The 20,746-nt window shown below is 53.0% G+C and overlaps 1 protein-coding gene across 1 annotated transcript in view; it reads right to left on the bottom strand.

Annotated features, from left to right (window-relative positions):
- Positions 1–5,397: 5,397 nt before the first annotated feature.
- The window catches only part of GALNT16 (polypeptide N-acetylgalactosaminyltransferase 16), an 86,883-nt gene continuing 71,534 nt past the window's right edge, over positions 5,398–20,746 (bottom strand). Inside the window, exons 9-16 of the mRNA XM_014549116.1 lie at positions 20,069–20,153; positions 19,684–19,787; positions 15,216–15,342; positions 14,280–14,372; positions 12,837–12,920; positions 8,882–9,023; positions 8,007–8,135; positions 5,398–6,640 (exon numbers count right to left, since the gene is read on the bottom strand). Of these exons, the coding sequence (XP_014404602.1) occupies positions 6,497–6,640; positions 8,007–8,135; positions 8,882–9,023; positions 12,837–12,920; positions 14,280–14,372; positions 15,216–15,342; positions 19,684–19,787; positions 20,069–20,153 (908 nt within the window). The 3' untranslated portion in view covers positions 5,398–6,496. The remainder of the gene's footprint in view (positions 6,641–8,006; positions 8,136–8,881; positions 9,024–12,836; positions 12,921–14,279; positions 14,373–15,215; positions 15,343–19,683; positions 19,788–20,068; positions 20,154–20,746) is intronic.

Here is a 20,746-nt window from a genome sequence, read left to right as displayed (position 1 = left end):
CTAATATCTGTTGCCCTTTGATTTCAATCCCTTCAATATGATAAGCATTACCAAGTACCAATTATGGCCCAGGAGCAGGGACAATGAAGACCACAGCTTTGCGTATGTGCCAGCAAAGCCCTGCCTGGAGGCCATTTACCCGATGTGCTATTCCATACATAACCTTATACTGTATACTTTATGAATCAATAAAAAATTTACAATTTTTAATTATAAACCTGTGTTTTCTATCAAAATTACTTCTTGCATGAATTTTGGGACACCCTATATAAAGCTGGAGCAAACATAGATCATGTTATTAAGGTGCCACAGTCCAACAGAAAACAAGATGAAAAATAAAGACTAGATGTAGGAAGTGGGTGTCTGTGATCCATCTCCAGCACAGTCAACTTTTAATGGAAATGGTGACTGAATTTCCCCAAGGCAAACAGAATGTAGAGAGGAGGATATAAGAACAAAGAACTGTGTACTCGAGCCAGCATCATGGTGGAAAAGCCCAAGGTGCCCACCTCAACTAGAGAGGGGGCGGGGGAGGCAACTAGAAAAGGCCTCAACCTATTTTTTTAAATGGCCCAATAGGAGACAGTAAGACCTAGGCAAAGTATGAGGAAACTATTAACCCCATAGTACTCAGCCAATGAGGAGCCGGAGAAGGGACTCTCGCACCCTAAGGAGATAAACAGACTGTGATCGCTACTCCAGATGTGCCTGTACAACTGGACACCGCTCTCGAGAACATATTAAAAGTCTCGTTTTTCACCATACTTCTGTCTCCTAGTCCGTTATTTGAATTCGGACAAGTGAGCATTTCCCTCACACTGGAGATGGCAAGTCCAGTTCACTGCATAAGGAGGGAGGTCGTTCACTGTGGCTGGAGAGGAACAGTAATGACGTTGAAGAAATAATCTGAGAGATGCTTCCAAACAGGTGGGAGGTCAGAGAAGATTCCCTTATGCAGCATTTGTCTGAAAAAATGGGTAGCATTTGACCCACGGAGATGACACGGTAGAGGGCAGGAAAAAGAGCAAACGCACAAACATGAGAAGGCAGAAAACTCCCAGAAACAGGACACATGGCAGTTTGACGGGACCGCAGGGTGAAGAACAGGCTGGCCTGGCTGTCTGGTGCCCGGCGATGGGCGGCCCTGCCCACTGGTGGTTAACTGGGCTCCTCTGAGCCCATCCCACGTCCTCTGTGTGGTCGGTGCTCAGCTCATCCTTGTGGGCTTGCTGATGTTCATGGTGATGAGGTGAGAGTCTGTGTGATGCGTGCAGGCATCCCAGAGGACCTGCAACCCTGCCCAGAGCCTGCTCACCTTCCCAGCATCCGTCGGAAGGAAAGGGAAGGTCTGCAGGATGTGAGCACACTCCCAGGAGAAAGCCCCCGTGCCACTCTGCTGCCCCACCTGCTGCCCCCACCACTCACTGTGACCTGATTTAACCTTAACACGCCCCCTCTCCCTCTGTCACAGAGAAGGGGCTCGGGAGATCAGCGTCACCCTGCAGCTAGGGCAGCCCTCTTGCCATCGTGAACAGAGAAACCTGAAGCGCTGCCGCTGCCCCAGAGGTCTGTGGGGCCCGCGGGACACCCCACTTCAGCAAGCCACCTGCCAGGTGGGGAGCTGCCTCTAACCCAGAGGCCCTGTTAGGGAGGCTCTAAGCAACCACCTCTGGGTTCTCCCCTGCCAGCCCTGGTTTCCTGTTCAACTGCTCTCTTGGGGTGCTGGTTCTGGCTCAGACCTCTGGCTCCTACATCTGGTCCCCACATTCATTGGTTCCGAGGGGAAGTGTAACAAGGAGCACGGGGGTGGCCTTCCTTCCCCTGGGCTGCTCCTCACAGGGAGGTCGAGTGCCCTCATGCTCTATCAGAGCCTGGCCAGTCCTGACTCTCCCCTGTGTGGCTCCTCTTCCTCCTGCTTCAGAGGGAGGCGGACTCACCAGGATCACCCCGGCCACTCACCACACACACGGAAGCATGTGGAGAGCGACTACAGTGTTTGGACAGGTTCAAGTCTCGGACTAATGAGAGGGCACAGTCCTCTCGTGGCCACGTGCAAGTCCCAGCTTGGAGGGCAGAGCCCTCCCAGCACAAGGATACCCAACAGCTGTAGTGTAAGCTTGAACCTATGGTCCGAACACGTGGCCCCATGTGTCTGAGTGATGTGGGCTTGATAGAGTTCAGGTGCATGTAGTTGAGTGGGATTGAAACCCACGAGAATGTTGTAAACATCTTGACCACACCCTTACGTTGCCTCGAGGAATCTGGCTATAAAATAAAGACACGGCTTGTAGTCCGTGGTGCTGTCGCTAACTGTCCACCAGAGAGGACAGCATCCCACCCAGTCACAGCTTTTTTCTCTTGTCTGTCTTTTCTCCATCCTTCACCGCCCTCTCTCAGGGTCACTGAACCTGAGCTGGCGCGGCACATAAGGCGCCCTGGGGCTGAGTACGCCATGGCCGTGCTCCTCTTCTCCCGCCGGCCACGGGTTTGACATGCTTGAGAGAGGGTCTAGGCCAGTGATGGCGAACCTTTTGAGCTTGGCGTGTCAGCATTTTGAAAAACCCTAACTTAACTCTGGTGCCGTGTCACATATAGAAATTTTTGATATTTGCGACCATAGTAAAACAAAGACTTATATTTTTGGTATTTATTTTATATATTTAAATGCCATTTAACAATGAAAAATCAACCAAAAAAATGAGTTCGCGTGTCACCTCTGACACGCGTGTCATAGGTTCGCCATCACTGCCCTAGACCCTCCCGGTTCTGCCTCAAGGTCTTTGCTAAGAGCCTGGCAGTGAAGACCTCTTAAGATGAGAGAAGCTGCCTGGGTCCCCTCCCTTCTGGAGGAAACTGACTCAGAGCATCTTAGGGGACACAGAAATACCAGATGCTGAGAATATAGTCAGGAATGAAGCTGTGGACGTTATGAAGTCCAGCCTTTCCCTTCCAGGTTTCCTGTCCTGTTCGCCTGGTGGGAGAGGACCACACCCCATTCAGTGCTGGAAGACAATCCGCAGGCCTGCCAATGGGGAGCCTGAGGGGCCAGAGAAGAGTCTTTGTGAAAACAGCAGCCAAGTCTCAGAGGCCCAGGGATGGAGGGAGCCCTCCCTGCTGGACAAACCAGAGGCTGGCCTCAGAGTGTCCCTCCCGCCCTCCCCACCCCAGGTGCTCTGGGAGGCTCGCTCTTCTATCCTGTCGGGTTCTGCTAGGCCTGTTGTTACTGGCCAGCCAGAGGGCGTTTGCTGAGTCCTCCAGGAGCTGGCTAAAGGCTAACAGCCTTCCTTTCCAGGAAAAAGAAGGGGAGTGGGTGGGAGAGAAAATGGGCCTTAGAGAGGTGCGTTTGGAGAAGGGCAAGAGCGTGCCTCTGGCAAAGTAGGACCAGAGCCCTGCAAGGTGGGAGTGAAATAGACGGAAGTGGAAAGCTGGCCCAGCCTGGCCAGGAGGGAGGCCCACGAAGGCGGTGGGCAGTGGACTGTGCTCCTCGAGAGGATGGACGATGGGCAGACTGCAGCCAGAGTCCTGCAGTAAATTGTCACCTTTGCCTGGCTGAGCCCAAGCTGCGCTCTGGAGCCATGCTGTGTGCTTGGACTTGGCACCAGCCAGCGTTCTGCTCCAGGCCCTCAGGCCTGGGGGTCATCAGTTCTGGGGAACCCAAGTGAGCCTTTGCCTGGCTGAGCCCAAGCTGCGCTCTGGAGCCACGCTGTGTGCTTGGACTTGGCACCAGCCAGCCCTGAGCCAAGGTGGGGACAGGGACGAAAATGGCTGCATCCAGGAGAGGGTGAGTCTCCCACTACAGTTCACATGTGCGCCCAAGTGTTTATTTCTACCTGGGTGAGTTCAGCTTCTGATCACACAAATGGCAGGGGCTTTCCATTGGTTTCCATGGAAACATTAGGCAGAGCATCTGCTGCCTGATCAAACAAGGCTAGGCTGGTAGGATTCTTTCCGCAATTATTTTACTGTTTCTACCCAGGAAATGGTCCCACCTGCCTTTTTACCGCTGCCTTCTTGTGTGGCGGGGGCGAAGGGCAGTTCAGAGGGGCCGGGGCTGGCGCTCAGGGAAGGAGAGGGCTGGCACAAGGCAGCATGTGGAGAAGCCCCTTGGGTTCCCATTCAAAGCCCCAAGCAGTGTCTCTCAGTGAGGTCCCAGCCTGCCCCACCAGCAGGGCCACCCGCTGGCTCCCCCCAGAACAGCCTGTCGTCCAGGAGTCCCTGGGGTACGACGGGCAGGTAGGCCGAGGAGCAAGCTCTCAGGTGCAGGAGGGGGTGAGACTTGAATAGAGGCCCCAACTTCACTCCTGCAGGGGAGGGTGGCGCGGAGGGGCTGGACTCCGGAGTCAGGAAGGCGCTGGTGCACGTGTCGGTGTGAGAAGTGGTTTTATTCCAGGCGCGTGTTTCATAAAGACGAGGTCCTCAAGGACCGTGAGTGGCACATGCTTTGGTCAAGAAGAGGAAAAGCAAAAACAGAACAGGGCTGAGGCCCACAGATGGTGGCTGACAAGTGCCGAGCCTGGGCTGGCAGGGAAGGAGGGGCCTTTCTGAGCCACTCTGAGCTGCAGTCCTCTTACATCCAAGAGAAGCCCTCCCTCCCCAGCCCCAAAGGTCCACACTGCCCGCCAGGGTGAGCACGCACCACGGAGATGGTGGTGGACGAAACACCACAGCAGAGGAAGGGAGAGGCGCGGCCCCCACGCCTAGACACGGGGTGCACGCTGGGGCACAGGAACACTGCCGAGCGGATGCCAGTGAGAGCCAGGAGGTGAGGAAACCATTGAGAACCCTCCGGGTGGGTCCTGCCCCAAGGGCTGCATGGAGGGAGCAGGCGACAGCAGCTCAGGCGCACCAGCGGGAGAGATGGGCATGGCAGCTGAGGCGCATGGCAGGTCCAGTCCAGAGCAGAGGCTCGGACCCTTTAGGGGTCAAGGGCCTCTGTAAGAAGCTGGGGAAGCCCATGGACGCGCTCCTCGGGAAACTGTGTCTATGCACACACATGCACGATTTGGGGGGCAATTTCAGGAGATTCCTAGGCCCTCTGGAATCCATGAGCCCCCAAGGCTGGTCTCAGGCTGGTTTGCTTTGGGAGGGGGACCCCAGGGTCCTGGCACCACCAGTCTTTTGCCCAAGATCACACTGCCTGGGCCGGTGGGGCGGGAGAAGAGGAGCACGGGGAATAACAGAAGTGGTTCTGAGACCAGGCCAGGGGGTGGGGGCAAGGCCCAGTGGCTGTGAGAAATACCGGGCACCTCTCTACACCATCGGGAGTCACCAGCCAGCCTTCCGCCCGCTGCAGTGACTGACCTTCTGGGGCCTCCCTCCTGAAGTGCGTGTGTGTCTAAAAATAAAAAAGCAAGCTGCCAAATGAATGTCTTCATGGGGGGTGGTGGTTTGGGGGGGGGGGGGGGGGGCGGGCAGAGGGAGCACGAGGCTGGGCCTGGAGGACTTTCTCCCTAATGACGTAGGGAGCGCTGATGCTCCAGACGGAGGTCCCATTCTTACGGGCCCCCCCATTCCATCATGCTCTGTTTACAAAGGCAAAGGCTTTGGAGAAGGCAGCGTCACTGCGAACCTGGACGGGGCAGCTCAGTGGTGCATGGCAGGGTGGCTGCCTGTCCTTACGGGGTCTTCGTGGTGGGCCCAGACAAGGGGCACAGGGCGCCAGCGGGTCAGTAAGGCCCAGAGGGCGACGTCTTGTCCTGACACATGACCAAACAGAAGTGGGATCTGTGTAATACACAGTGTCCCAAGCCTGCCCCTGAAGATTGCCCCGCAGCCTCTTCCTAAGAAGTGGGGACCGGAGCACAGGACGGAGGCGGGCACCGTGCCCGGGGGCTGGTGCGGCCTGGGAGGTTGGGTGCCCGGGAAGAGACCCACTCTTTGGGTGCTGTGCCGCTTTCCTGTCCACGTCCTTCCACAAATCACCCATCCTCTGCTCCCGACCCCCTCCCTCCCACACCCAGCCCAGCACCTGCCGGGGACAGGCCACTGAGCTACTCACTTCCCCCTGGTTCTCCACCCACACTGCAGGCTGCCCCTCTCCTCCCAGCCTCGGTTTCTCCATCCATGCCACCTACATCCTCTTCCCATGATCCCACAAACAGGGCCTGTGACACAGTGGGGACCCTAGGTGGGCTTCTGTCCTTGATCTACCCAGACAACGACGGGAGGGCACCCAACCCACTGCCCAGGCCCCCAGGAAGGAGAAGGGAGGGGACAAAGATGTGAGGGCACCTGCCCAGTCTCTACCCAGTAGCAGTCCAGATCCTGGCCTTCTTCTCTCCCGGGGTGAGGGCGGGTCGGCAGCCTGGGCACCGAGGCACGCCCCCATGCCCGCCCTGTGCAAGCTCTGGAGAATGGTGTCTCATGGCAGGGGTGTTTGCTGATGGTTCCGGCAGAAATGTGAGGAGATGGGAACGGCCCGCTTTACACTCCCCCACCCTAACCCCTTCCAGTCCCAAAGTCTCATGCAGAAGGTACAGGAGGCCCCGGGCTGCCATCATGTGTGCGGCTGCGGCAACAGCTGCCACTGCTGGGCGGGGGTGTCAGCCTGGCACTTGCTGGTCACCAGCTGTGTGGGCTGGGCCTCCAGGCAGAGGCCGCTGACCGAATGCTGGATGAAAGAGGCTTTTCTCCTCCATCTCTGGGGGGAGAAGCAGGGAAGGCGGAGAAGGAGAAAACAGTGATTAACAGTGAGAATAGTGCTCACACCTTCATTGCACATGCATGTAAAGGCCCTGCATATGCCCAGGACACCCCTGCCCCCGTTTAAACAGCCCGTGTGTCCCTTTCATAAGGGGCCCCCTCCGCACACAAGCTTTGAGCTGAGCCTCCCAATGCACGCTTGTTCTGTAGTTTGGCACGAAGTCAGTGTCTGGATCAGAGGCCCATGGGCTGAATCTAACCCAGAGATGTATTTTGTTTGGCCTGCACAGCGTTAATTTAAAAGTTGGCTTAGTTGCCACAGAAGGATCAGCGTTTCCAGCTTCCCTTCATGGCTGCCTGGGGCTGAGGGAGCTGGACCGTGACCTCAGTTCACCTGAGCCCCGCCCCGGCTTCCCCACTGCTCCCTGGGGACACTTGAGCTTGAGTTCCTGGACCAGGTGAATCTTTGACTCCTTCGGACGAGATTTCTTCTTCCTGCAGCTCTAAGCTTCGCCCTGGCCTATGACTGTGCAGCCAGGACCTACACCCGTTCGTGGGAACTGGCCGCCATCTCTGCAGAGGAAGAGTGAGGCCAGCGGGATGGAGGGGCCCCCTGAGTCCCCTTAAGAGTCATGAAAGGCCTCCCGGGTCAGTGCCTTCCCCTCCTGGGGCCTCCTCTTCCCCAGGCTTGACAAGGGGAAGGAGAGCTGTTCACGTAGAACATTTTGGAAGTGCCTGGATGGAGGACAAAGTGTGGCTGGCAGGACAAGTTGGAAGTCACTCTGCATCTGTGTCCCCAGTCAGCCAGCAGTCAAGAAATCCTTACTGAGCATCGACTACGCGCTGGGCTAAGACTGTGGGCTAGGCATCACCCTTACCCAGGTTTCAATCAGAGCTCCATCCCATCCCCAGCTGAGTGAGCTAACACTTATCTCTCCAATTTAGGGCCTCGGTCTTGTCCCCTAAAAATGGGTAGTGCTAGAGCCTTCGTCGGGGGTTGCTGGGAGGATTAGATGGGATGATCCATGTAGAACTCCTAGCAGAGCTCTCAGTAAAAGCGAACCTTTATTTTGGCTGTGGGGGTTGTCAGAGGCCAGGGACAGTGCTGCCAGAGTCTCTGCCCTCATTCAGCTCCCAGCGGGCAGGGCAGACATTTAAGAAATACTTGCCTGAAGAACTTCCTCATGAGTAAGATCATGGACTTGACTCAGATAATGACTGAGGCCTGCACAGGTCCTCATTCCGGAGGGTTTATTTGAGTTTATATGTCTCAGCCTGGGGCTCCCCTGCAAGGAGCTGCCACCCCCACTGCCTGTCCCCCTGGACATGCTGGCCATCCTGAGCCCAGGGACAAGGAGGCTTACCTGTTTGCCTTCTCTCGGGTTGCACGTCTGTAGTCCGACCGGGGACCCAGGGGAGATGGAGACGGAGGTGGAGGTGGCGGTCAGGCACTTCCCCTGCTGCTGGATGAGGTGGTCACTGAACAGCCATGCCTGCAAGACAGGGACCAGGAAGGCTGAGTCAAAAGTACAGCAATGGAGCCCTAGCTGGTTTGGCTCGGTGGGTATATAGAGCATCGGCCTGTGGACTGAAGGGTCCCGGGTTCAATTCTGGTCAAGGGCACATGCCTCTCCCTCCCTTCCTCTCTGAAATCAATAAAAAAATATATATTTTTTAAAAAGTAGTGATGGATGCGCAGGTTGGTTATGCGATAAAGCAAATATACTGTATATTGTGATAGAGTTTTCTAATAGGGGTGGGTGTATGGGTATTCACTGTACAATTCTCTTAACTTTTCTATATGTTTGAAATTTTTCATAATAAAATATGAGGGGAGCTTGGCTGGAGCTGGCCAGAGGGCCATGGAGAACGACAGGGCATGGGACCGGGGCAGCCATGATGGGGGCTCCGTGACCTGCTCTGGTTTTGACCTGGGTGCATCGGCATTCATATTTTGCACACATGCCCTGCTCCCGCCATAAAAGCTGACCACAGCTGCGTCCCAGGGGAGAACTGGGCGCTGTTTGGGCAGCACTTCTCCCTCTGTAAGGGTACAGCGGGTGGGGCACGGAGGGCAACTGTGTCACAGGCTGGAAAGGAGCAGACAGACGCAAGGAGCAGAGTGGGAGGACGGCTGGCAGGGTCCCTGGGAAAGTGGGTTTGTGGAGGGTGTAGGCAGAGAGGATGAGCATGAGCGGAGGAAAGCCCCTCACCCCACTCTGGGTCCTAAGCAACTTACCTGGGGTGCTGGCGGGTTCTTGGCAGACCCCCTGCAGGTCCCCACTCCAAGCAGGAAGTTACCAGCTGTGTCCTGGCCCTGGGATTCCAGGCAATTAACTCCTTGCTTAATGATGCTGGGAAGCACTTCCTTCACTGGGACCCTGAGGAAAGGCAGGGCCAGGCTTGTTTCCTGCCCTGCTGAGGGCTTACCCACGCTTGCCCAGAGGGCAGCCCCTGAGCTCCTGGGGCATGGAGGTGTCAGGGGAGAGGGGCACCGGGTGGGGGACAGACCTAGCTGGCAAGGAGGGGAGAAGGGGGAGAAGGGAGCAGGGATTCCTTGGGGAAGACAGGCCTGGGCCCCACTGGGTTCTGGGTAGCGCCAGGAGCCCAGGGACTGCCTGGAGGCTAGATCTGGGAGGACCCTGGGGAGAGAGCTTAGGCCAGAAACCCAGGACTCCCCAGTCCAGAAAGAGGAGAACCTGGGGAGGGCGGGGACGTGAATGAGGGCCCAGTAAGCAATCTCAGAACAACAGGGAAGGGGCACTTTCAAGAGGCCAATGTAAATAAACAAATATGAAAATGTGTTCAATCTCACTAACCAACCTTAAAGAAGTACAGACTGGACAGCACTGTTTGATGACCACATCAGTATGTACATGTTGTGTATTTATATACATATAAAATATAGTATATATGTAATAATACATGTAAATATATATATACTTAATATCAATGCCCAGTGTTGTCACTAGCTGTGGGATTGGATCATCTCATACTCTACCGGCGAAAGCACAAACTAGCCTAACTGTTCTGGAGGGCAATGTGTTATTACTGTTATGTATCAAAGGCCTTACAAATGTGCACACCTTTGTCCTGGCCGGTTCTTCAGTGGTTAGAGCATCGGCCCGTGGACTGAAGGGTCTCAGGTTCAATTACGGCCAAGGGCACGTACCTTGATTGCAGGCTCGGTCCCTGGTGCCAGTTGGGGCACGTGTGGGAGGCAACCAATCAATGTGTCTCTCTCATATTGATGTTTCTCTCTGTCTCTCCCCCTCCCTTCCAATCTCTCTAAAAAAAAAAAAAAATCAATGGAAAAGCAATCCTCTGGTGAGGATTAACAACAACAAAAATGTGCACACCTTTGACCTCATCATCCCCACTTCAGGAAACTGAATATCCTACGGCTATAATCGTAGATGTGTGCAAAGATTTAGTTTAAAAGATATTCATCAGTGCTCGCTTCAGCAGCACATATACTAAAACTGGGACGATAGTCATCAGAGTGGCTGATTACATGAAAACATTGAAAACCCGCAGATATCCAACAATAGAGGGTGGGCAAAGAAAACTGATTCATCTGCAAGATGGAAAACCCTTTAGCTATTAAAAATGACTGTGAAGGAATATCTGCTAATGTGGGCAACTGTTAAGTAATACAGGCATTTCAAAATACTATATCATTAAAACACTTTATATGCACAGCAAAAATATGCATAAACACACACACACACACACACACACACACACACACACACTGACATGAGACACAGCGTCTTACCCTGTGGGCAGTAAACCTAAGAAGGTGCCGGCCCAGCAGAAGCAGGTTTGTATACATGGGTTTAGGAGGTTATACACGATCTTGGCTTGTGGACCCATGGGGGTGATGGGGAACCAGGGGGGCTTAGAGTCTGGCCACGTGCCTAACCTTATCTGCCTCCTGTCACCTTGGTCAGGAAGAGAACTTGGGCAGGGACAGGGGGGACACCAGACCACTCTGGCATTCTTCGATGCAGACATCCTCCTATAGGGTCTCGGCCAAACCAGGTCTCCTTTCCTCAGCGTTTCTCTCCCGCACCCCTGGCAGCCGTGTGGGCAGCTACTAGAATCCCCTTTGGAAGGAAGTTGGTATCCTTTGGGCCAACTGATCTTTCTAAGCCCTGGCCTCTCCCCCGAGAACTGAGGCATGAGCAGTGGACTGGGGAGAACTCATCCGGATATGAATGAGGTGTGTGTTTTCTACCTTAACAGCAATAAATCATTTTTTACTTTCACGCAGTGACAGAACAAACAGAGGCTGACTTATGCTCCTCATTTAACACAGCTGGTTTCATCCACTGGCTTGCCTTGGGATCGATCCGTCCAGGTTTCTGACAGCTATAAAATACTTCTTCCTCTTGGTCCTCGGGGGATGACGTGGGACACTCTGTGTGGGGACTGGGGTGAGGACTGGAAGGACACCTTCGATCCCCCCTCCCCCAACTCCTCCCCAGGCTCCCCAGCTCCCACCAAGGCCTGGAGTCCATGGCTCCATCCACATGCGGTGTGAACGCCAACAGAATGTAAAGAAATGGCTTTTCCCTCAGAAATGACACGTCTGAATGAAACCATCCCCTCAAAAGTGGTCACTCGAGGAAGTTGTTTATTATACTTTTACAAATGCATGTTCTTCCCTTCACAGCTATCATCCAGGGAGCTTGGCGTTATCCCAGTTGCCAACTCTGTTCGGAGGATGCTGCCATTGCTCAAATGATTTTGGAATTCCTTAGAAACTGCTCCCAGGGTCCGTTTACTTCTGTGACTTGTTTCAGTCTTGTCACACTGTATTTGGGACCCAGGATGATCTTATCTGGGTTAATCTAGCTTATTCACTGGTCTTGCCTCTAATGTAACTATGGCTGTTTTTCAAAAATCAAATCTTCCCTTCATAGATATGCAAGCTCTGAGGGGGGGTGTGTTCTGGAAAGCCGCCCGGCATCTTCAGGAGAAAGCCTCACAGTGGGTAACCCGCTCCCCAAGCTGACAGCTATGGAAGGAAGAATGCTAATTTCAAAGTTATTATTGAGGCTTATTGACTATGCAATTCATTCTGTCAACAATATTTATTGAGAGCCCATTCTGTGACAGACACTGTTCTAGGGGCTGGAGATAAAGCAGTGGAGGAAACAGATAAACACCTCTACCGTGGAGCTTACAGTCATGTGTGGGGAGAGGACCACAAAACTACCTGGCCAGGTGTGTGCCAGGTAATGGTGAGGGGACAGAGGAAAACGAAGCAGGAGTGCTGGGGACGGGTGTTCAGGGGAGGTGTCCCTGAGAAGGGACATTTGAGCAAGACCTGAAGGAGGTGAGGAAATGTGGATGCAGCCAAGACACTCAAAAGGATTTTGAAATAAGAAAGAAAGTATGGCTGTAGCCCGGCCAGCATGGCTCAGTGGTTGAGTGTTGACCTATGAACCAGGAGGTTACAGTTCGATTCTTGGTCAGGGCACATGCCTGGGTATGGGCTCGATCCCCAGTGGGGGGCGTGCAGGAGGCAACTGATCAATGATTCTCTGTCATCATAGATGTTTCTATCTCTCACTCCCTCTTCTCTCCTCTCTGAAATCAATAAAGATATATTTACAAATAAATAAAAATATTTTTAAAAAGTGGCTCACGCCATTTTCAGGTTGCTTCCAAATTTGATAGAGCAAGCATTTCCCCATGCTTTTCCAGTCTTTACAATTATACTGGTAAGGGATGCATGATATTTGTCTAAGATTGATGAATCATGATTCACAGGAACCCAGCCCTCATTGTTGGTTGCTTCTTGATTTCTCCCCTGCAGCAGAGAAGCCTATAGTGAATGTGTACTTGTCAATAGTTTTTTTTTTCTTCAGTTGCTTCATTTCCTTAGAATAAACTCCCAGGAGGGAGAGAACAGAGTGAAAGGGCATGCCGATTTCTGTGGCCTTTGCTACATAATGCAGTGTTGTTTGCCTAAAGAGACAATGTCTGTTTCTGGCTCTAAGACCCAGTCTGTAAACTCCTGGTAACATCCTTCCAGTTCCCCCTCAGCCTTCACATGAAGATAAACACGGACAGCTAGAAGAGCCAGCCGGAGAGCCTGGGATGGGGAGACTCGGGGTTGGGGGGGTCCCCCAAACTGCCGGCCCCCACCCAGGCCAGATGCACAGGCTGATGGCAGCACTCACGTGAGCTCTGGGTAGACGTTCTCCAAGTACCAGCGGAAGGACTTGCAGTTCATCTTCTTCCTCTGCTCGATCCTCGAGGCCACACTGAAGGAGGAGGCCAGGCTCAGGCTTGGGCCAGTGGGCACAGGAGGAAGCCCCAGGGAGGACTGGCCAGGCTCCCTCCTTAGCGGGCCAGGCCAGGAGGCTGGGTCTCAGCCGGCCCTCCAGCCTCTGCCACCTGCCTCAGGTCATTCTCTGACCATTGAGTTCACCCAGGTCTCCTGGCCACTCCTCATTTCTCTCCTCAAATTCCTGCTCACCTTTTAAGATCAGCCCAGCCTGCAGGGGGCCGAGCTTCAGGCTCCTCACTCCTGGAGCCCTCAGCCAGCGTCACACATACCCTCAGCACAGGCTCTTACCTCCACAGAGAGCAGAGCCCTAATGAACTCGAGTTTCCCTTCTGTGCACAACAAGAGGAACAGGCTGTAGAGGTCTCGCGGGAACCCTAGCCAATCAGACCGTCTAAGGTGTCGGTGGGCACACAGGTTGGTTTCCTCACTTTCCTCAGCGACACTGACCATAACGGCCAGTGACATGACCCTCACCACCTCTCTGAGCCTCAGTTTCTTCTCCAGTAAACTGAAGCCGTAACCAGCCACCTCAGGAGGTTTTGGTGAGAATCAAATAAATGAAGGGACGTAAGTGCTTAGCACAGGGTAGGTCCTCATAAAGGCTAGCTCCCACTAAAAGAAGGAGTCAGTGATAAAACTCTTTTTTTAAAGAGATAGCTATAAGTAAATAGAGGGAGGAAGATTCATTGATGATCACTAGTAATTCATTCTGACTACGACCTTAAATAAGAAATAGATGCATCTTATATTACGATCCAGTTTCCCCGTATGCAAACACACAGACGCGTATAACTGAAATAACTGAAATATCGCAAAACACACCACCACCCTCACTGCCATAGCCTGTTATTTTCTATTCTGTTCTGTACTGATCTACAGTGTTCTCAGTCCCTCTCATTTTTTAAGACAATGCTAGTGACAACCCACTAAATTGATTTCATAACCAATCTGCATGTTGGAAATGCTTAACCAGACTGTAGTCATAACAGCCGGAGACAGGAAAATAGGCTAACAGCTCCCAGTCACATTGGGAACAACAGGGGGTGGAGACAAAACCCGAAGTGTCTTCTGCAGACGGTTCATCCCTAAGCGCTCCCACCGATGTCCCTCTTCCTGCAGGCGGATTGTGCACAGACACTTTCCCACAGACAGCCCTCTCTGCTTATTTGCCCCCCACGGACTGCATCCTCTTCATGGACCAGTGTCTTGTCTCTGCATTGCACACGGAGCAGGGCTCCGTTACTAAGCACACTGAATGCCTACACGCTGTACTCTGGCTAACGTTGTGCTAACTCGGGTGGAGGGAGGCAAACAGGGCTGGGGGAGGGCCCACCTGCCGAAGGCCTTCCCGATGGCGGAGGGCCGGGCCTCGTAGTAATATTGCTTGTATTCGTCCATCCACACCTCTGCAGTGCGCTTGGTATTCCTAAAGGAGAGGAAGGAGCAAAAGAAGGTCACCAAGGCGGCGACAGAGGTAGGGTTAGGACCAAGATCAGCTCTGTGCATTGATGAGACCATGGGTGGTGAAAATCTCAGGAGAGGATGCAGAACAACACTGATTGGGATGGTATAAATGAGCATAATCTTTTTGGAGAACAATCTGTCGATATCCACCAACTTATGTATACTCTGACGCTCCACTCCCAGGAATCTATTCTACCGACAGACCTGCATGTGGGCAAGAAGGACATGTACAAGAATATTTGTTTAATAAACATTGGCAACCACCTAAAGGCCCATCGGTGGATGATGATGAACTACTTCTACATGACGGAGTACTGGGCCACCTTGGACAACAATGCCACGCTTGATAAGCACTGATGGGGAAGCATGTCTGTAATTCAGTGGTGAGCGGCAGGACAGCGTGCTGCATAAAATCACAGAGCAGGGTCCCATTTACATAAAAACACAAACCCATGGTGTACATGCGTCTCTCTCTCTCTCTCTCTCTCTCTCTCTCCATGAACTGTAATGTGAAAATGTATGAAAAGGCCTGTGGCTAAGGATATGGATGGGCAGACGCTGACCAAGTCAGAGTCAGGACATGGTGTCCGTGCCATGTGAGTGGGGGCAGCTCCCAGTCGGTCATTTGGCTGGTTTTCCAAGACCCTCAAGGACAAAGATAGTCAAGGCAACAGCCCAACTTCATCCTTCCACCCTGAAAGTACCTGGGAGGGGAGGTGGGGAACCAAGGCCCAGAGAGTGGGTGGCTGCCGAAGTCATCGACAGGACTGGCTCCCAGCTCAGAGCTCTTGGTTCTGTGACCTACCTGATGTAGGTGAGGGCGTTGCCCTCGGGGAAGTTGTAGGGATGCCGTTTCCTGAAGACGTGGCCCACCCGGCTGCAGGGCACGATCTCCAAGCTCCCTCCGCACATCCACACCCTGAAGGAGAGCTCTGCAGGGAGAGGGGAAGGGAGAGGGAGCGTCAGGAGGGGAAGGAGCCCGTGGGCAAGTCCCGCTGCGTGAAGATGGGGAGGGGCTGGCCTCTCTTCCCCTCGTGTCTCACTGGAGGCACCTGTTAGAGTCGGAGCTCCTGGGCTGTTTACATAGGTGCACTCACTCCTGACCTCACCACATGCCTGTGCACACACACACTCCGCACATACCCATCCCCCACACACACACCCTCCACACATACACACACACCACACATACACACAATCCCCCCACACACACCCTCCACACACACCACACATACACACACACCACACATACACACAATCCCTCCACACAAACACTCTCCACACACACCGCCCCCCACACCCCCCCACACAAGACACATACTCACACTCCCTCCACAAAACACCCTCTACACACATCACACACACATACCCTCCACACATACCACATACACACACCTTCCACACACCCACCCTCTACACACTCTCCATACAATGCCCTCCACATACACCCGCTCCACACACACCACACACATCATACACAGACATCTTACCCACACACCCTCCCACACCCTCCACCACCACACACACTCTGGGCTCTGGGGGAGCAGTAGGAAAGCTTTGAAGGAACACGAAGACCACAAGTAGAAGGAAAACTGAATCAAATGGCAGCATCACTTCCAGCCTCTGTCCAGAGAGCCCCCGCAGACACGAGCTAAGGAAGAATACATCTGCTCATCGGCCTGTCTGGGCACCTGCGAGGTTGGAAGACCAGCCACCAACTAAGCCAGCTGGCTGCCCCCACCTCCCTCCTGCCCAGGGTTTCCATGTACAGGCTGCTGGCCCTCTTCCTGTGGGTGTGGTGGTGACGCTGAATGAGCGTTTGCACATGAGTAGAATCCAGTCTATCAGATGAAGTAAGTACAATGGAGAAAAAGGAGGCCAGAGGGGGATGGGAGAGGGTGAGTGGCACTGGGGTGGGGGGCTACAATTTTAACTAGGCTGCTTAGGGAATTTAACTAGGCTGTCCCTGAAAGGGGACGTTTGCACTAAGTCCTGAAGGAGGTGAGGACCGAGTCATGCGGCTCTCGGGGGAGGGGCATTCCGGCAGAGGGATAAGCAAGGGCCAAGACCTAGAGGGAAGAGCATGGCCAGAAGGTCGAGGCTCAGCAAGGAGGCCCGGCGGCCGGAGCAGAGTGAGGTGGGGCAGAGCCGATGGTGTGTGTTTGCCGGGGAAAGGCAGGCGTCAGGATTTTGGGTTTTGCTCTGAGTGATGCAGGGGCCCCGGCAGGGCCTTGAGCAGTGGAGTGACAAGATCTGACTGCGCTTTGAAAAGATCCCAAATCTAACTCCCAAGGATTTCACATCCGCCCCGCCCCCCCCCCGCTCCCCCCACACACACACTCACACACTCAAGGCCAGCCGTGGGCAAACTACGATCCGGCCCGTTTGAAATGAATAAAACTAAAAAAAAAAAAAAGACCGTACCCTTTTATGTAATGATGTTTACTTTGAATTTATATTAGTCCACACAAACACTCCATCCATGCTTTTATTCCGGCCCTCCGGTCCAGTTTAAGAACCCATTGTGGCCCTCGAGTCAAAAAGTTTGCCCACCCCTGCTCAAGGCGGACCCTGGCTCCTGAGTGTGGCTCTCCCAGGGCACACAGGAATGAGCCTGAGGTTGGGCATCTCCCTTTCTTCAACTAAGAAACAAAATGAAAGCCCCAACCACCAGCAGCAGGAGTCTCCCAGCTCAAAACTATGGCTAGCCAGAAATTCCTTTGAATTTCTTCTAAGAAACAAAACCGGCTCCAGAACCCTCCCCGGTTCACCTTTCAAGTCTCCCCACCACTGAGCCCTTGCCTCAGGCAGAGTGTGAAGTTCGCTAGTTGATCATTCCCTTGTTTCTCTGTCAGACCCCAGCCTAAAAAAAAAAAAAAAAAGAAAAGAAAGAAAGAGAAGAAGAAAGGCCTCTGGACGCGTAAGTCTTTACAGGAAACTGGCTTTGCCGAAGCTCCCTTCAGGCCGAGACCAGGACACAAAGGAGGTCACTTAGGCCTAAACACGTGAAAGGAGGTCAGAATGCAAGGTTCACCGCACCTCGGTTCCTAAGTTACTCCTGGTTTTGGGTTGGGATGGGGCCTGGATTTTTGTTGTTGTTTTAATATGTTCTTACTGATTTCAGAGAGAAAGGGAGAGGGAGAGAGAAACATCAATAATGAGAGAGAATCATTGATCGGCTGCCTCCTGCACACCCCACACTGGGGATCAGAGCCTGCAACCCGGGCATGTGCCCTGACCTGAATCAAACCTCCTGGTTCATAGGCCAACACTCAACCACTGAGCCACGCTGGCCGGGCGGGATCAGGCCTGTTTTAAGCCCCGCTGCTCATCTGTTTCCTGATCAGGGAGAGAGAAGAAAGACCTGCACCTCACGTCTCAGAAACACAGACTGTGACTGATCACCCCTCCCAGCACTGAGGAGGCTCTGGGCTAGGTGTGCCACACATCTATTAGACATGGGGTTTCCTGACTGAAATATGGAAGGCAGCGTCCACCTCAGTTTTCTCACCTGTGAAATGGGTGAGATACCACCAGCCCTATTTGCTTCGAAAGAAGCCTGGCTAGGACGGAAAAGAAAGCAGTGAGAAAAAGTGCTTCACAGGACCAGGTCCCTGTACTAGAAAGAGCAAGAACAGGCCTCTGATTTACAACCTCAAAGTATCTGCCCTGCTCCTAGTCCGGGAGGCTGCCTGTGTGGGCTGCACCACTGGGCTTCCTATCTGTGGGGCTCAGGTTCAGCCAGCAGAGGCACCAGCAGGAGATCAGAACGGGGAGAATGAGGTTGGGTGTCTGCCCCCCGACCTGGGAGCTGTGGGCTGGCTACAGGTGCCCCAAGACCACAATTCCTGTTGGATGGTGCTCCTCCCCATCTTTCAGACCTGGGGGTGGTGACACCCTCAGGAGCAGTCCCCAGCCTTGCCCAATACTAAGCTGCTCCTGTGGTTCTCTCTCTCTGGCCCACACTATCCTTTAATAACCCCCCTTAAATCATCCACGTCGGGTGTTCCACCTTTCTCTGGCCTTTATCTAACCTGAACCTCACCAGCAACCTGGGAATTCCCTGGTTCTTCCCTTTCCTTCTGGGGTTAGAGAGTTCCTACAGCCTCAGAAGTAGTGATAATGGCTATCAGCACTGTGACATGCATTTTATTTATTTTAAATATTTGTATTGATTTGAGAGAGAGAGAGAGAGAGAGAGAGAGAGAGAGAGAGAGAGAAACATAGATGAGAGAGAAACATCAATCGGCTGCCTCCTGCATGCTCCCTCCTTGGGATTGAGCCTGAAATCCAGGCATCTGCCCTGACCAGGAATGGAACCAGCGACCTCTCAGTGCATGGGACGACACTCAACCAATTGAGCCACACTTGCCGAGGTGCCATGCATTTTAACTCATCGTCAAACTTAGTACTCATAACAGCCCCTTGAGTAAACTGAGGCTTAGGGAGGCTTTAACTTGCCCAGGGATGAAAGCTTGTAAGTGATAGGATTTTCACCCAGTAACCCAGTAACCAGTAACCAAAGGTACTGGTTAAATGTAAGTGGTGGGATCAGATGGCCAGGATTTGCACCCAGGCTTACATTTAACCAGTGCCCTCTACTGAACACACTCCCAGACTTTCTGGCAGGGAAACAACAGGTGTTCAAGCTGTGGTCCATGATGCAGCCTGTATGTTCTTCCACACACATATCTAGCCATGTGGCTACAGGCTCCTCCTAATGACCTAATTCTCTTTGTTTATGAGCTGTGTGGTTCTGGACAAACTACTTAACCTCGCTGTGCCACAGTTTTTTAATCAGTAAAATGGGGATAATAGTACTTTACCTCATAGGGTCCTTGTGAGGATTAAGTCCTTAGATTACGAATAGAAAGTGCTCAGAGTTACCAGTTATTAATATTGCCGTTAACATTTCCCAACTTACCTTAACCAGTGCCCTCTACTGAACACACTCCCAGACTTTCTGGCAGGGAAGCAACAGGTGTTCAAGCTGTGGTCCATGATGCAGCCTGTATGTTCTTCCACACACATATCTAGCCATGTGGCTACAGGCTCCTCCTAATGACCTAATTCTCTTTGTTTATGAGCTGTGTGGTTCTGGACAAACTACTTAACCTCTCTGTGCCACAGTTTTTTGATCAGTAAAATGGGGATAATAGTACTTTACCTCAGAGGGTCCTTGTGAGGATTAAGTCCTTAGAACAGGGCCTTACGAATAGAAAGTGCTCAGAGTTACCCGTTATTAATATTGCCGTTAACATTTCCCAACTTACCGAAGTTCTCTCCCCCCCAGATATCCATCTGGGCATCATACTTTCCCAAGTGGTTAAACCAGGACTTGTCAATCACAAAGATTCCTCCAGCTATGACGGGCGTCCTGGGAGCAAGGAGATGAGAGAGGTAACACATGACCTTAAGAAGCTGGAAGCCCCTCCACATGGCCCCAGGGTCCCAGGACCCCAGGCCATTGGCCCCAGAATCCCCTGCGTGCAGAGTCCCTGGGGCCTCTGTCCTCTCTGTCCCTGGGGCCCAGAACAGAGTCAGCACTTAGACTGTACATTCTCAGAAGCCCCGGTGACTGATGCGGCTTCCCAGCAGCCTCCCAGGCCCCTGCCCCAGGGGAAGAAGGCTCTCTCCGGAGCTCACAGTAGCCCTGACCTTATGGGCTTGGTGGGGTCTGTCCGGGCAATCTTCTGCTCCAGAGGAATCTGCTCCCACTTGAAGTGCAGGCTCCAGTCGAATCCTAAGGGACAGAGGAGGGTGAGGACGGAGCTCAGGGCTGAGCCTTTGGTGGCTGTTGCCCCCTCACTCTGCCACCCCTCAGAGTCTCCCGTGATCTGAGCCCAGCTCACAGAGGGCCCTGGGCAATTTGTGCAGTCGTTCCTTCATTCAGAATGAGACAGGTCTCTGCCCCTGTAGAGTTCCAATCTACTGGGTAGGATGGAGACTACAAGATCAATCAATGAATGGATAATATGTCAGTCGGGTGTGAAAAGTGCTAAAAAAAATAAAATGAAGGAAGGGTGCCCATAGTATTCTGGTAAGGGCAGTCAGACGTTGCTCTCTGTTGAAGTGACATTTGAATACAGACCTGAATGAAGGACTGATCCATGCGGGTTTCTGGGGGAAGGGAATTCCAGGCAGTAAGTGCAAAGGCCCTGAGGTGACTTCCCAAAGGAGAAATGCCTGGCTCCCTTGAGAATCCCACTCAATCCCAAGAGCTAATTAATGGTTATGTCCACTTATTGGAAGTCAGGCCCCAAATATAAAATCCACTCTGCCCACGCGCTCCCAGCAATAGATTCCCTGGAACAGTCTGTTCCATAGAACTTGCTG

Source organism: Myotis brandtii, unplaced genomic scaffold, assembly GCF_000412655.1.
Source record: "Myotis brandtii unplaced genomic scaffold, ASM41265v1 scaffold536, whole genome shotgun sequence".
Lineage (NCBI taxonomy): Eukaryota > Metazoa > Chordata > Mammalia > Chiroptera > Vespertilionidae > Myotis > Myotis brandtii.
Note: the sequence above shows the minus strand (reverse complement) of the source record. Positions and strands in the feature narration are given on the sequence as shown.